Source organism: Miniopterus schreibersii, assembly GCF_964146895.1.
Source record: "Miniopterus schreibersii genome assembly, chromosome: 5".
NCBI classification, from domain to species: domain Eukaryota; kingdom Metazoa; phylum Chordata; class Mammalia; order Chiroptera; family Miniopteridae; genus Miniopterus; species Miniopterus schreibersii.
Window position 1 is genome coordinate 25,640,295 of NC_138106.1, and position 16,331 is coordinate 25,656,625.

General features: G+C 37.6%; 1 protein-coding gene across 1 annotated transcript in view; it reads left to right on the forward strand.

The window, feature by feature from the left end:
* The window catches only part of LOC308557943 (uncharacterized protein), a gene marked incomplete at its 5' end in the record, with an annotated part of 483,857 nt that overhangs the window by 373,092 nt on the left and 94,434 nt on the right, over positions 1-16,331 (forward strand). Inside the window, 4 exons of the mRNA XM_081138834.1 lie at positions 4,393-4,512; positions 6,174-6,296; positions 11,060-11,197; positions 14,978-15,100. Of these exons, the coding sequence (XP_080994960.1) occupies positions 4,393-4,512; positions 6,174-6,296; positions 11,060-11,197; positions 14,978-15,100 (504 nt within the window). The remainder of the gene's footprint in view (positions 1-4,392; positions 4,513-6,173; positions 6,297-11,059; positions 11,198-14,977; positions 15,101-16,331) is intronic.

Consider the following 16,331-nt stretch of genomic DNA (forward strand, 5'->3'; position numbering starts at 1 on the left):
TCACAATAATTGGCTAGAAAACTAAAGCAGAATGAGTGCATTTCAGCTGCAGGGTCACAAAGCTGTTTCTTGACAGAGTCGGGACTGGAATTCAGACTTATAGACAACACCAATCCTATGCTCAAACCACAAACGCCTGATCCAGGTCAACCTTCCAAAAACCTCACCTCACAGGATCTCGTTGCTTACTTACTTGGGAATCAATTTCTGTACATGCTCCAAATCTTTCTCCATACCATTTTCCCCCAGGAAGAAAAGTCCCATTTCCCCTTTAGCTTTTCTGTCCCTTTGATTTGTCATTGTCGCCCAACTTTAATCCTCTCTCTTTACCACTTATTTTCTGAAGCCCTCATCAGCTGAGTACATCACCCTTTATAAGATATCTTTGTTAGCAGCCCATCTCTAAAGCTATCATGAGAGAGAGCACTCAGGGTCTCCTCCTCCAATATAGTGAAAGAGTTAGGACAGGGTTCTGAATTCAGCCACCTGCGTTTAAAGCCCTCTTTTTCCACAAACCCCAATTCTGTCACTTTTTAGCTCTGGGAACTTGAATGCATTTTCTGCCTCAGTTTCTTTATCTATAAAGTGGAGATAAAAATTGTACCTACCTCATCGAGTTGTGAAGATTAAATTAATGAACATATGTGAAGCCCTTCCAACAGTGCCTAGAACATATTAAGCACTATATAAATATTATTCATAACTTTAATAATTATAATAATCATCATTATTTGTTAAAGATTTCCAAATGTAGCTCAGAGCTATTATCTCTTCCAAATTCATCTCCTTGCTCCCTGCTACCATCCATGAAATACATGTCCTCGTCTTACTTGAATGATGTATTGGACAACTATGTGAGAAGTGCCTAAAGCTATGCTTAGCACAGGGGAGCTCTAGTAAAATGCTAGCCTTTGTGTTGACCCTTCACCCCTCAGCAATTGACTCAGTTTACTCTTGACTTTCATCTTGAAAGTTTCTTCCTTCAGATTTTGAGGACTTACTCTTTCCTGGTTCCGGCTTCTTCTTCTAGCACTTGGCCTTCTTCTTCTACCTCTTTTCCCATGTGTATGTACTTGTTCATACATAGTGTAAACTCCTTGAGGGCCATGGGAATACTTTATTTACTCTTTTCTCCCAGTACCTAACCCATGATAAGAATTTAGTCAGTCTTTGCTGGCTTTACTATTTGTCTTGAGCCTTTTAACTCCCTACATAAGAATTTTTTATTTCCCCAACTCCAGTCAGGTTTAGCTACAAGCGAGCCTGTCAGAATGGCTCCCATCAACAAATCAACAAATGAATGCAACTCTGGATTTTCATACCACTCACAATTGCTTTACTTCAAATACCTTAAATTCTAAAACCTCTCTTTCTGATGCTAGCTTATTATTTTTTGTTTGTATCAATTTCTCTCTTTACTATATTTATACTAATAATGCCTAACATTTATTGAGTACCTATAATATTCTGGTATTGTATTAGTTTCTTTAGACACATTGTTTCACTTAATATTCATTACAATCCCATAGTTAGTATTATGCTTGTTTCACAGATAAGGGACTTGAGGCTCTAAGAAGTCAAGTGATTGTACCAAGGTCACAGAGCTAGTGGCATCGCCAGAGTCAGGCTACACGTTGATGTCTCTTTGATCTTTTCTCTGTGCCATTTTGAAAGTTTAGCATGCTGAATGTCAACATGAATAGTCTAGACAATAATTATTAAAGCCATTCTGAGGAATAGAATTTTTTAATTATATATTTAACTTTGAAAAGAAAGTTTAGTTCCTGTCTATTGATTTTCTCATCGCACCTATGAATGCTTCACAAAGCAGTTTCCAAGTCCCTCTGGGAATGTGGCATTTGACTACCAGTCCTCTTGTCAGAGCTAACTGCAATTGTGTTAGAAATTGGCTCTCCAGCTGCGCTGGGCTGCAGTTAGGAAACATGATTGTAGATGGTGAACTGCCACCGCTGGGATGTGAACCAGACATGAATGTTAAGCAATAGTGTCCACAATTTGCAACCCAGGAACTGCCAAATTGACAGCTAGACTAAACTATAGCCGTATAGGAAGATGTGGCTGGTTTCTCCGTGCAGTCAATACAAAGTCTTACATTGTACTTTGATGAATACAATCTTCCTGTCCCATAAACTGAGACGCTGTCGATTATGAATCTCAGTTAGATTCTTAGCGAGCATTTCATGTCTGAACCGCCCTTGTGAGCCTCAGAACGACCCTAACGCTAGTTGGTTTGGATTAGTCTTTAAAGGGAACACGCAGTTCATTAAGCATGTAGAAGCTCCAAAGGCAGCCACACTTCTCTCCACGAACTAAATAGATTTCTTGCATTTGATCTAGGACTAGATGAAAGGGATCCATAATGCTGTGCTAGAAATAAAACTTGACTCGCTGAGGGACCTGAACAGATATAGTGAATGTATGAAATGAATAATATTAGTAATGAGCAAAACTTAAAAAGGAAAATCTAAAGGTTTGGGGGATTTTCTGTCTCTTTTTAAAGAACATGTACCAAATGATTGTTTTATCTCATTTTTGCTTTGAGGATTTATTTATTTCAGGCTTGAAAGAGCCATTTGGTATTTCACCAGATAGAAAAAATTTACTTACTTTCCTCACCATCCTGTCACTTATTGCGTTGTCATTCATTTCCTTCGTGCAAGGGCCATTTTTAAATTCCTAATTCATGCCAAGCACTGGGGTTGGAAATGAGAAGTTCTTTGATACAAAAATCACAGGTCCCTGCCCTCAAGAAGCTCAGGGTCTGGAGAGGGAGACAAGTGTAGCAGCACAGTGGTAATGATGTGTGTAGTATATTCGGGGAACACAAATGAACAGCACATGAGCCAGCCTAAAGGGGCTGAGGGGGCTTTAAAAAGGCAATAACACCTAAGTTTTGAAAGAAGAATAGGAACTGATCTAGAGAAGAGAAGCGCCAAGGTCCCAGACACACTCTATATTATATGATTATTGCACAGATGGAGAGCCCGGTATATTTCAAATATCAAGAATTAAAGAAGCTATCAGAATTGTAGAGTGAATATTTTTATTACCATATATTCAAGCCATAATGGAACATATTTTCTTAGGAACATATTCTTAGGAACATATTTTTTGGGCCAGAACAGGTTTCATGGTAAAAATGTCACTGTACCCTCATATATGAAGATGAGCATTCTTTAGCCACATGAGTGCTTTGTTAAACAAGGATATCATTGGTTTTGAAACATGTGTGAAAGTCAGGAAATTAGAATCTAAAGAGAAATGAAATCGGGGACTCTGACTAGTAAGTACCTTTAAGGAGTGCTCTGGGGCCTATGGGGATGTGCATGGAAGTTACCAACATATGTTTCTGAGAAAGTGATTTCTTCCCATGACATCTTTAATCCTGTCCTTAACCACCAAAATTCTGGTTACTGGAAAAATTCTGGGCTTAAGTTTGAAATTTGTGTAACTGATTATAATCAAATAATGTTTAGCTAGCTAGCTAGCTAGCTAGATTGATTGATAGATATTTGTATTATATTTTCATAGTCTGAAAGGTTTTACAAGAAACTAATGAAAGCATTTATGTATGGTAGTGGTTGCGTTAAAAATAGGAGGGTGTGGGGACAGGGTAGCTTTACATTTTGTTTTGCTGTCTGTATTGTGCATTCTTTAAGTGTGGGGGAGAGCAGGAGTAGAAATTCTGCAGTCCCACTGCAGCAGCCTGTCACGTAGACAAGGCTGGATTCAGAGAGTTAGACCAGAATCACTTAACTCATAAACTTTGTGGGTTCTGTCTGGAGATACTCCTGATAGGATGTGTGGCTTCACATTACTTTGGACTTTCAGAGACTCTAACTAATACTAGGATGGGAGCAAGTGAGGGAAAGAAGGAGGCCAGCTGGCTAATTCCAGTGGGATCTGAACTTCTTTATTTCATTTTCACGGCAGCTATAGCTGAGAATCTCCCCTGTCTCGCCAGTTGACCTTGCCCTCACACAGTGAGGCAGAGGAGACCTAGAGGAGGTAAAAAGGCTTGTGTAAGGGTGATTCTGCGGCTCAAAGTTGTAGAAGAGATGAGGAGAGAAGGTGGGGTGGAAGCAAAGGGCAGCAGGTATTCTTTCTGGAAGAGTGAAATTAAGCTAATTCTTCTATGGCCTTGATCCATGTTTAGATGTGTTCAGACTTTGGAGTTCAGATCACACAGTGGGAAACGTTTTGATAAATTAGTTGCATCTGAAAGTGGGAAAGAATTTTCAAGAGTCTTCACCATCTTTATGTGAGAAACCCAGTCGCCCCAGTTCCCTCTTTACCTTTCTCCACCCTTCCACTCAGTATATCTTTCTAAAGCTAATTAATGGCAAACTATCACTGCTTAATTGCTTTTAGAGATGGACCCCTGCACAGGTGGGAATGGATGTGCCCACATCTGTCAGAGTGAGAACGGAGTGGCCAGGTGTGCCTGTCACCCAGGCTACCAGCTGTCTGAAGACAAAAAGGCCTGCAGAGGTAGGAACTTGAATTTGATAGCTTAATTATGTAATTGTTTGAAATTTTGTGGTAATGTAATTTGAATATTCAGAACAGCCAAGAGAAAGGCATTTTCATTTATGCTTAAAAACGAAAATTTATACTCTTATTTGATCATTCTGAAAGTTATTTTATGACACGATAGAAACTCAGAGAAAATTTTAATTATGAAAAAGAGATCTGGTGTAGTTTCAGAATTAATGCTTTTTGTTTTCTGTTTCTCATTCTGAAGTGAATTCCAGAACGAACCTCCGTAACCACACAGGGATTTTTTTATTATTATAGGTTACAGAAGGTACAGAGAACCTTTGCAAAGCTAGTATGTCCAAATGAGTGTTCTCAGAAGTAGGGTAATTGAAATGAGAGAGAGAGAGAGAGAAACTCAATAAATACAAGGTTGCATATTTCTGTTTCCTAAAAATAACAAAACAGCCATATTTCAATTCAAAGATGAAAATGATAAATTATTTGATGACCAGAACTGATAAATGAAGTTATTCCTGTGGGAAAGTGTTTGTTTTAATAACTTCTGAGAAATCGCAGAATCCATCATTTTATCATGACATTTTCATGACATGAGAAATGGTGCATTTGGATTAATTATGAAAATACCAAAATGTTTCCTGACTTATGGGACTGATAAACACTTTGAGAAAATGAAAAAAATATTAGACATAAAAATTGGTGTTGTTAGTTTTTTCCTTTAAGCCAAAACTAAGATAAAATTTTCTGTGGACTGTGTGAACACACTCTTCCAACAGAAAACGTTTCTGCTCTGGTCCTGCCTGGAGCACCTGCCTGGAGCAGCACCTGGCACAGAATAGGCTCTTGTTCAATATTTGTGGGAAATTGACAAATGTGTACATATATAGATATGCTCATATACCTGTATCTACTTGTGTATAATCTCTTTTCAAAGTTTTATTTAATACTATTCTTCCTAGAAAGCCTGTCCCCCAAATTACTGACTACTTAGGGTTTTACAAATACGTTATAAGAATGAATATTTCTCTTAAGGGTGAAGATGACATGCAGGACAGTTCAAGGGGGGTGTTCAGTCAGGAAGAGCAATGGTGAGACCTCTCCATTTAAAGGGAAGGAGCAGGGACTACCTGGGTCACAAAATGAAGTGACACTGAATAGATTTGACACTGAATAGAGCACCACTGTTTAAATAGCATGGGCCAGTGACAAGGGTGCAACATATACAGTGGGTTGCTACATACGAAGGTCCCACGTCTGCCTTAACTATGGCCACAAGTACTGACTACCTTAAATCAGGGAAATGCCTTTTTTGGTTGCAAATATGATATATATTCCTAAAGACAAGTTACAATGACTTCTACCCATATTTAGGGGACAGATAATGTCTATTTTTTTTAACTTGTGCTATTTTTCCTTCTCCCAATTAATAGATACTAGTAGGTTGCAAAAGAAATAAGTGTTCGAGAGCATAAGACCAAAACTAGAATGAATGTCATTAGCAGTTGGTTTATTTGCAAATATGGAGCCTGTGTGGTATTTTACTGTTACGCAGGATGTTGGAGGTTGAAGGGGAAGAAATGCTTTCGTTTATTTTTATAGTTTACACATCAATCTTAATTGAACCTCAGAGACAGCCACTGTGCCCCTCCCTGCAGACATCGACGAGTGTGCGGAGGGCCTGGCTCGCTGCGGCCATCGCTGCGTGAACTCGGCGGGCTCCTTCGCGTGCGCCTGCCGCCCGGGCTCTGAGCTGGGAGCTGATGGGAAGCAGTGTTACAGTAAGTGGCAGCAAGCGCCCTGGAAATGCGTGGCACCTGACAAGTATTGAACAAGAGTAATAAAAGAACAGGACGCTGGCTGTCTCGCCGAAGCAAAGCTCCCGAGAATGTTTTCCGCCGGGATGGAGTCGGGATGAGAGCTTAGAAGTTCAGCCCTTCATTGTAATGGAGAGAAATGGGCCCGGAGTCCAGAGACAGTGGTCGGTATAGTGACCCCCAGTGTAGGCGGCAAGGACTAAGTCTCACTCCTCTGACTGGGGGCTTCCTAGAACCCGTGGCCCCCTTGGGAAGAGCCTGCCTTCCTTCCTCAGCTCGGCCCTCAGGTTTTATGGAGCACTAGTAACTCCCACATAAAGCTCAAGGAAGAGGCACTGGCGGGAGGGAAGGAGCCAGCAGTGCAGGAGCAGCTCCAGCGTGGAGCAAACTAGCCGACACGCTGGCTGCTCTGAAGAGTACCTTTCGCGTCAGCCCTTTCTTCCCCCCACTTTTTTTTCCCTTTCCATCATGCCCCTTTAAGCAGCTCCCCAACTCTGCATTCCCTTTCCCTGACTCATCCCTCTGCGGCTGTGATCCATGTCACCTAATCTTAGCTTCTCCCCCACCTAGGCTCGTTATACAGTGAAATATATCCCTTATTATGAATATGTTAAAATGTTAACATGCTGAATTATTAGCTGCTTAATAGCTCTTATAGTTATTTCCTTCTTTCATGTCTTCCCCACTCATCTGCTGATTAATCAGCTGATGAACACACTTTCTACTTAACTAAGCTTAAAACCGTCTGATACAGATTCCTTCATGGTCCATGTTCTCTGCCTCAATATTTCCCATCCTCACCCCCCGTCCGCTTCTCCCTTCCTTTTTCAAATGACAGAATCCTTTTATTAATTATTATTTCTTTGGATGATTTCTTTATCTCTGCCTCTTAGGTGATCCTGGTATATCAACAGTTCATTTTTCTTCCTCACCTTCAGACTCTACCTTTTCTCAGTGACTTCTCCCCTTCCTTCTCCACTTCACATCTCTACCTCAGGTGAGTTTTGCTAGGTTTAAGACGCAACCACATTAACTGGTTTTACTTGAAATCCATACGCCTCAAATGGGTAAGCAACATGGCTGGGCAAAGCTATACTGTGAGAGTGTGTCCGCTCTCCTCCGCATCAAAATGAATGTTGAATATTTTCTTTCTCTTTTAAATCTTTATATCCCCTCCCCTTCTGCTTTATTCTTACCTTGTCTCTGATGTTATCAGCAAAATGGATGCAAACTACGATTCAAGCCAGCATCTGATCTGAAATAGTTCATAGGATCATAGGGAAAAGGCTTCACCCCTGTGGATATGAAGGAAGTGGCCCTGCTGCCACCAAAGGCTGTCTTCTCCACTGTACTCTGGATTTCATTCCCTCTCATCACCTGAAGATCTTTGCTGTTGCTATTGTCTAGTAGGTCATCCTCAGTAATGTATTGGCATGGTCCAATATCTCCTGTTTTAGAAGTACCTCTGATAAGCCTACGTGCCACCAGAGTGTTCATCTGATCACCTCCGTAGCAAATTTTTTGTAACTCTCTCAGTGTCTCCTCCCCGTGTTGTATTCTCTCATCAGCCCAGATTAATCAGATTATCAGACTACCTCTACCTCAGCATGGTCACCCCTCAGCTCCATGTTACCAGACGGCCTGTTAACTTCTACGGTTTTATTCTGTTTCATCTCTCAACAGCTTTCAACACAGTTGACTAACCCCCGTTCTTCTTGAAATACTTTCTTTTCTTCCATGTTTTCACATTTTTCAGGTTTTTCTCTCCATCTTTGGCCCTTGTCTCAATGTTTCCTTTAACCACATGTGAATATAGCGAACTGTGTACTCAGCATCTCTATTTGCTTAAGTAATAAGCAATGCAAACTTGACAGGCCCCAAACAAACCTCTGATTTCCAGCCTCAGTTCCAAAGATGCTCTTCCCATTTCTCCACATCTTAGTAAACTGTCTATTTAACATTGAAGCCGAAGCCCCAATGATACAAAATTAGTAAGTGACAGAACTGGGACTTTAGCTAGGGTCTTTAGTCTTCAAATATACTTTCCTTTCAACTTCTTCATATATTTTTATGTATTATATATCTCTCTATACGTTTTAATTGGAAAAGAATAAAGATAATGATAAATGGAATAAATAATTTCGTGTTTTTACCTAAGCTCTCATGAACAGACATTCTTAGGCTCACTAAATTCTTCATTCTCCCCCGCTGCATAAAATTCTATGTTTCTTTAATGCCTGGGTCGTCAGTGAAGTCTTAAGGTCTGTTGATATATTTCTTCTGCTTAAAGACAGTGCAGTTTTGCTATGGTGCTATTTGTCTTTTAAAGAACAAACTAAATAAATGGGAGAGAGAAATTAGCTACTAATTAGGATACAACTTCTTCTGAAGTGAGCCTTTCTCTCAATGCCCTGAGGCAGAGAGAAATGTGGATGGGTTTTTCCTTCTTATTCATATTTTGGCTTTTTAATGTGTCCAGAGGTGTAGGAGCATTTTACAAATATTTGAAATAAAATCTCTTGTAATCTGATTGGTACATTCTCAGTTATCATGAAAGAGGAGGCCAGTATTAACGAGTTATGAGGTACAGGCTTTCTATAGAATTTACTTGGGGAAGCAATTTTCCCTAGAGCTGAATACATTGGTAGAAGTGTGTTTTTACTTTTTTATTTTTCTTATGTGAATATTTGGCTAGCTAAATTCTTAGTGCAGCTCTCACCAGACCTCAATATTTACTAACTGACATATAAAACTTTCTTGATGAAAACTGGTATTTTGAATTATTTCAAAATCTGTAGTTGGAGTAAATGTTTTTAGAGCATGGTAATGTTTAACAATGAATTATGTGTCCTTTATATAGCAAGTATATTTTAGCAAAAATATTTTTTAACACTTTCCAAGGATAACAATATTTTATATTTGTATAATCTCTTCTCAGGGGCTCTCAAATCCCCACAGTGTGCTGTGAATAAACTATCACTATATTATGATTAGAAATTGGAAAAAACAAGATTCAACATGGTTAAATAAGACTTCCTCCCCAATTTCCAAGTAATATATAATTGAACTTAAATTTACATATTTAATGCATATATATATATATATATATATAGAGAGAGAGAGAGAGAGAGAGAGAGAGAGAGTAAATAATAATTACTTTCTACCTATGAGAAACTACCAGGGTCATTTTAAAAAGTTTTTTAAAGTATAACTTTTTTAAGTACTATGGTTAAACATCATCTGTATCAAGGATGCAAAAATCTTAGCTTACTTCTAGTGGGCAGTTACAGATCTGAGTATAGCCTGGTTTTGGTTTCATATACTTTTTAATGGCATTACAATAATATTATTTATATTTAAAGTAAATTACTACCAGAAGGCTTATCGCTGCATTGATCACGGAAAAATAACAAGAATAGGAGCCAAAATTTGAAAGATGTCTCCCTAAAGAGTATATATTAACATATCATGAGGAATATCAGTTCCATTCATTATTGCAGTCTTTCCTTTAGCTTTTTATTTTTCTCCAACCTAAAATGGCTGTTTCTAAATCCAAAGGACTCCTTATTTTCAACAGTAAATTGATTAGCATAATTCTTTTGTTTATTCAATTATTCAAAACCTATTTTGAACATCTGTTGTCAGCTTTGCAATAGATGATAATGACGGCACTGAGAGAGGTGCTCTGGGACACAAAGGGCTGCTGCCTGCCATAGCCCAGAGGCCGGGGGTGAGGGAGGACCATTTCTGTGCTCTAACTGTACAGGAACTTTAGCAGATTCTTAGGCAGCTTCAATGGTGATAGAGACTTTCAAAGACAACCGTAATCCCAAGTACCCTTGCCCTGTGCTTTCTCATCTTTTAAAAGATTTGGATCAGGTATTAAGAATGGAAGAAAATGAACCAGTGTAGACCGTCTCATTAATAAGAGGTCTGTCCAAGCAACAATAGAAGCCAATGGTAAAAATAGCAGAGTATCTAAATTCCATACTTTTAACAATGATTCAAAACATTTTTAAATTTCTCATTTTTTCACTTAGAGAATGATTGATTATAATGCCTGTGTGCTCAGTACAAATGGCATCCAAATGGTGAGGCTGATGTCACCCAGAATGCCCTAAATTAACATGGACCCGGATCAGCAAATTGGTTTTCGGAGTAATAGCATGTTTGTATAATAAATGATTCTCATATACCTCAAAGCTAATTAGCACATTAACATGATACTAGTTAAATATGATCAGCTAATTCATTGGTTTTCTGTTCATACTTTTGTCCAAGGCTATTTTTAACAGTATTTTCATGTACTCCTAGCCTCTAAAAAGGACAGATAATAACATACCATTAGCTTGAGAACAGAAATGTCAGCTGGCAAACAACCTCTACGCTTTCTGATTACTGATTCAATACACATATTTTTTTTATATCCTGAAAATACTGAGAATTCCCAGAGGTAAGTGTCCTTTAAGATAAGTATTTAATAACCACTAGTAGACGATTTACCTTTCTGCATCACTTTGTTAATTTAACATTATTTATAGGTTTATTAGTATTTTGGTATTGTATAGACGTTTGCAATCCTTAAGAGCCTCAGGCTTTTATGTGTGTAGAGTATTGATAAAATTCCAATAAAATTTGTAGTCTTCTCAACAAGTGTACCTATTGTTGACATACATTCAGGTTTCTCTGTTGTTATGCTAATAACCCTCTTCTGCTTGTTTGGAAAGGGATTGAATTGGAAATTGTCAATAGCTGCGAAAAGAACAATGGTGGTTGTTCTCATCACTGTGAACATGCACTTGGTGGGCCCCGTTGTTCCTGTAACCATGGACACCGGCTGGATTCAGATGAGAAAACATGCATAGGTAATGTATGGTAAATGCCACCTTCCTTCAGAGTTGTCCTAGATTCATTTAGCCCTTTCCTCTCTAATACTGCTTGCTGTAATGTGAGCCCCATCTCTCAAACTGCATGGGGAAATAAATTGAACAGTGTCTCTGGCCATTGGATAAATGTAAAAGAAATATTACTTGGAAAAAGACATCATTATTTTGGGTATTTACTTTGAAGTTAAAGAGCTTTAAAACACTTTAACAACATAAATGGACTTAGTTTTATTTCAGGAAAATATTCCAAGGCCTATCTAACCACTTAATGTAATTTGTAATTCAACAAATGCTACCACATACCCTACTTCTCTCAACTGCAAGCAGAAGCTAAATCCTGGACATTCGTTTTCAGCTTGGTGATGATTTCGATGCATGTTCCATTTTGGTGTGGCAGACACCGACCTGAATTCCAACAGAAGACTTTAAAAGAGATCATTCTTTGGAAATCATAGCTCAAACCCATTTTTAATAAATAGCTTTTCTAACATATTGAAACTCATATCATTAGGGACAACCAGAAAAATAAATTCCACTCCACCCTTGCTTCATAATGAAATGTCGAATCTAGAGCTTCTGAGAAAAGGGAATATCTACTAAAAACAGGGACAGAGCATCAAACTATATCATTATGTGCTCTGGGTCTGAGAGCATCTGCTAGCCCCTATAAAGCAATTTGACATTATTCGGGAATTAAGTACCATGTTTGCTTGTTTTCTTTTGTGTTACTTTATATCACCTTTCTTAAAAATTATAAGTACTAAAAATCTTTGACCATTTTAAGCTACTCAGTATGGTTAGAGACAAACTGGAGTATCATAAAAGAGGTGAATTTCAAAGGTCTAAGGATTTGGGATTTTTTTTTTAATGTGACAGTGTGAACTTCAAGGGATTTTGAAGTATTCTGATTTCATAAATTATTTAACCAAAATAATGTCTTTACTTGTATTTCTTGACCCAACATTGCCTCCTGCACTTTCCTGAGTCTATAGTGGTTAACTTAATGAAACTCATTGCTTTCCTTGCTTCTTATGTAATGAAAAATATGCTTATATTTTTCTACCATGCTAATGTCTGTATCTCTGTAAAAAATAAAGGGGTTCCTTCTTTTCTTCTTCTCTCATTTCCTTGCTTTTTAATTCTCTTTTCACCAAACCTACAGTTTGGTATCTTTCCTTATTCTTTGAAAAGTACAATTCAGTAAAATTCTTATTTATAACTAGAAAAAAAAAGCATCTGCCAGGGTGAAAATGTAGAAAATTGAGTATTTATGAGATTTCAGCAGTCAACATAACATTATATTGTTTATGGCTTAAGTTTATTTCATTTCCCAAAAAATAAATAACACTCATTCCTAAAGACCGAATATTCAGTATAGTAAGGGAATGATTTGTTTGGAGTGTACGTATACATGTTTTCTGCCTATTTACCTGAGAACAGATTAAAGGCCATGGATGATGTGTAAAAACATTCATGTCTGAAGGAAATTAAAGAATTTTCTTTTTAGGTTATTTTAGGATCACCTTTTTTAATATTTGAGGACATACAAATAAAATGTGAAAATAAGTCATCTAGTCTGTAAATTGTCAGTCTGTCTTGACCAAGTGCAAAAGTTTATTAGGGCTAAAACCTAGAGATGTGTTAACACAACTTGAAAGACAGCTATACAAAATTCAAGTGCCTGACCAGCAGTAAGCTCACTACATTTAACAATCCTTAGATATTACAAAAAAAAAATTATTTCTAACCTTTTGAGTTTATTCAACAATTATGTATGGGGGACACATACAGAAGATCAGTTATTTTCAAGGTTTAATGTTCATATTTTTCTGAAGTCAGAGCTGAAATGTTTAATTATTTTTCCTGGCTACAAATGAAGCTCTATTTTTGATTAGAGCTAATTTTTTATGAACATGTGAATTTCTCTGCAATGTTGCAATATATGGTATATTGGCCAATGTAGGAAAAACATGATTATTGGAGAGGAGGAAAATAAAAAGGGAAAAAATAATCATGTAAAGTTCTTACCAAATAAGCTCTGAAAAGAAGTCAAGAAATTTAGGAAACACATGATGTAAGGGTGGAAGGGACATTGCATTTTAAGAAAAGCTTGTGATGTAAGAAGGATGGGACTTCAGATGAATTTCACACTGAAGGTGGTTTACATGAGACAAACTAGAAATCACCCCAGAGGAACGATAATCTGAAGAATCCAAAATGGATCGTAAAACGATAGACTGAGGAACTCATTTTCCAGTTGTGATACAGTTGTGCTCCTAGTAGCTGAGAACAAGGAATCCTGAGACATATGTGTTTGAGGCTCTACTGGTATTTGAGAAGACTTTAAAATACTTTTTTTAAAATAAAACAACATAAAGGATAATTTTTTAGATGAAATAAAACTGAATTTCAAAAGAAATTTTGCCCTCTATATTCATGCTATTTAATCCAAAGGAGAAAGGATGGTTTAATATAGAAGAAAATATATCATGTAGAATTTTGTGAGTAGCACTGCTTATGATATTTTGCAGGAGACAGAATGCTTTGTGTCCAAATGACCTTCATTTAGATGTTGTATGGTGACCCTCTCACCTTAGATAATTGACTGCATTTTCTTTCCTTCCTCTCTCTTGTCTGCATTTCCTTACATTGGTACCCTTTCTAAGGTTAATTGAGATATTGACCTTTTATATCTGTGTCTGCTCATGTAGTTATGGAGTAAGGGGACTTTGTAAACTCAGCACTGACAAACCACCCAACTTACCAGCTCAATGAACACCAGGGGTTGAACTGAACAGAGGGCCTATAGCCAAAAACCCTGACCACGCAATTCCCAGGTGTCTAGCCTAAGGCAAGTAGTGGGTGAAGAGTATTTGCTGCTTAACTTAGCCAATCATGTTAGAAGTGACCACCTCAAAACTCGAGCCAAATAGATTATTCTTTGGCTAAAGGGTTTCAATTTGACATCTTCTGGTGCATTTTTACTTTCCCCAGGGCAGTTATGCCTGTGGAAGTGGAAGAAACATTCAGGATTGTAGAATTCTGGAATAATAGTGCTGAAGGAGACTTAAAGAGCATCACTTAGAAAGCTGTGTATCTGATAGGACATACCAGAGTAATGTTGTCGCTGATGGTAATAGAAAACCATGCCCCATGCATCCCAGTCAAAGCATCATCACAGAGTTCAAGCAAATGCTCTGAAATATTCTATAATTTAAGACATAACATTTAAAAAGATAGATTGTCCTCTCTCTGAATTGCAGCTGCCACGTCTCTTCCCAGTTTTGTGAATTCCTTTTGCTTACAAAGCCTTTGTCATCTGAAGGTCTAGAATGAGTGTAAGACTGCCTCCTCTTTGCAGCTCTCAAATGTTCACTAAGTGGAATTTCTGGCACTTTCCAAGCTGTGGTTTTTTGTTGTTGTTGTTGTTTTTCAGGTTCTCTGTTTATTTAGTCAAATTGCTATTTAAACTGCAAAAACAGCAGAGATTTCTTTTCCTGTGCTCATAAATGCATTTGGAGATTATTTACATACTTCTAAATAAATGGCCAGCATAGGAAAAGCCTGCAGGAAACATAAACCCCAATGTGAGCCTCATTCTTTTTGTGCTATAGTTGCTTTGGTATCTGTACTATGAAGCATGAGAAATAGGAAATGATTAGTAAAACAATTTTAATTTAGAAGGTAGCTTAACAGCACTTCTATAGGCCGGGCAAATTCCTGTCTCTTAAACCACAGAAATGTCTTTTCCCCCTTCAGACCTTGATGAATGTGAGAGTGGAGAAGCCTGCTGTGCCCAGCTCTGCATCAACTATTCAGGAGGCTATGAATGCAGCTGCCGGGAAGGCTTTCGGATCAGTTCTGAAGGGTGTGGATGCGATGGTAAGCTCCTGAGATCTAACATGAAATCAGTTATGTGATGGGGCAATCCGTGAAGGAGGAACCTGTGAGGAAGGGGGTTAGGGTGCAAAAGGGGAGGCCTTGATCCTAAAGAGACTTGGATTTCTATGCGGTTCTACCATTTACTATTGTACGAATATGGGCAGCAATTACTGCCCTGGACCTCAGATCCTCACCAGTAATATGAAGATAATAGGATTAGTGAGTAAATTAAGGAAAGTAATAAATGTAAAGTGCCTAGTACAGTGATTGACAAGGAGAAATCACTCAACTAAAGGTAGATATTATTATTATAATACTCATTGGCCCATAATCCCTTTGCCTAATTTAATCTATGTAGGCACGTGAGAGGTTCTGACAGGTCACAGGACACTACCATAGGAATCACTCATGACAAGCTGGACTGGAATTAGAAAGTTGGTGAGTGAAAGTAATTTTCATTAGAGAACAGTAGCAATAAGATTGCCAGATCATTGCCAGAGTCCACATCTGTATCAGAATCTTTTGTATATCTGATATTAATGTAGCCAATGCAAGTTTTCAGATGTCATTTTATAATTTTCTAACTTGTCAAAATTGATTCACTTACCTTTGAGATGATTTCTAGATTATGTATTTGTTTTCATAGGAGAATTTGAATTTAGTGAGTCGAGTTAATTCCTTTTATTACACCATTCCATTAAGAACCGCTCATTATGAGTCATTGCTATCATTTATTTTTTAGTTTATTTTTAAAACATGGAATCTTTACATTTTTCATTTTATGATCGCTATTACCATTATTTTGAACCACGTTTTCCTTTAAATCAAAGAAAACACAAGATGATGGTTATCTTTTTAATAATAGTCAAAGTATATAAGACTATTATGCCTCAGAAAAAAAGAGTGTTTATTTGCTTAAAGAAACAAATTCCTGAATTATATGGAGGATGGTATGTATGTTTCTTCATATAGATGCCAAGCTCCTCAGCCTTGCAGTGTATGTAGATAACAGCAAAGAACACACAATTATGATATCTATATATTCTAAACACAGTAGAGTTTATTACCATTTACCATATTCCATCCAATTAACTGCGTCCAAAAAATTTGAATTTCATCAACCATCTGCTCTTATGCAGAGTGAGCCAAAAGATTATTGTATGGTGTGAATATACGTACTTGGGTGCATACATCCAAATGAAAAAGGTGTCACAGTCTGAGGCAAAGCTTA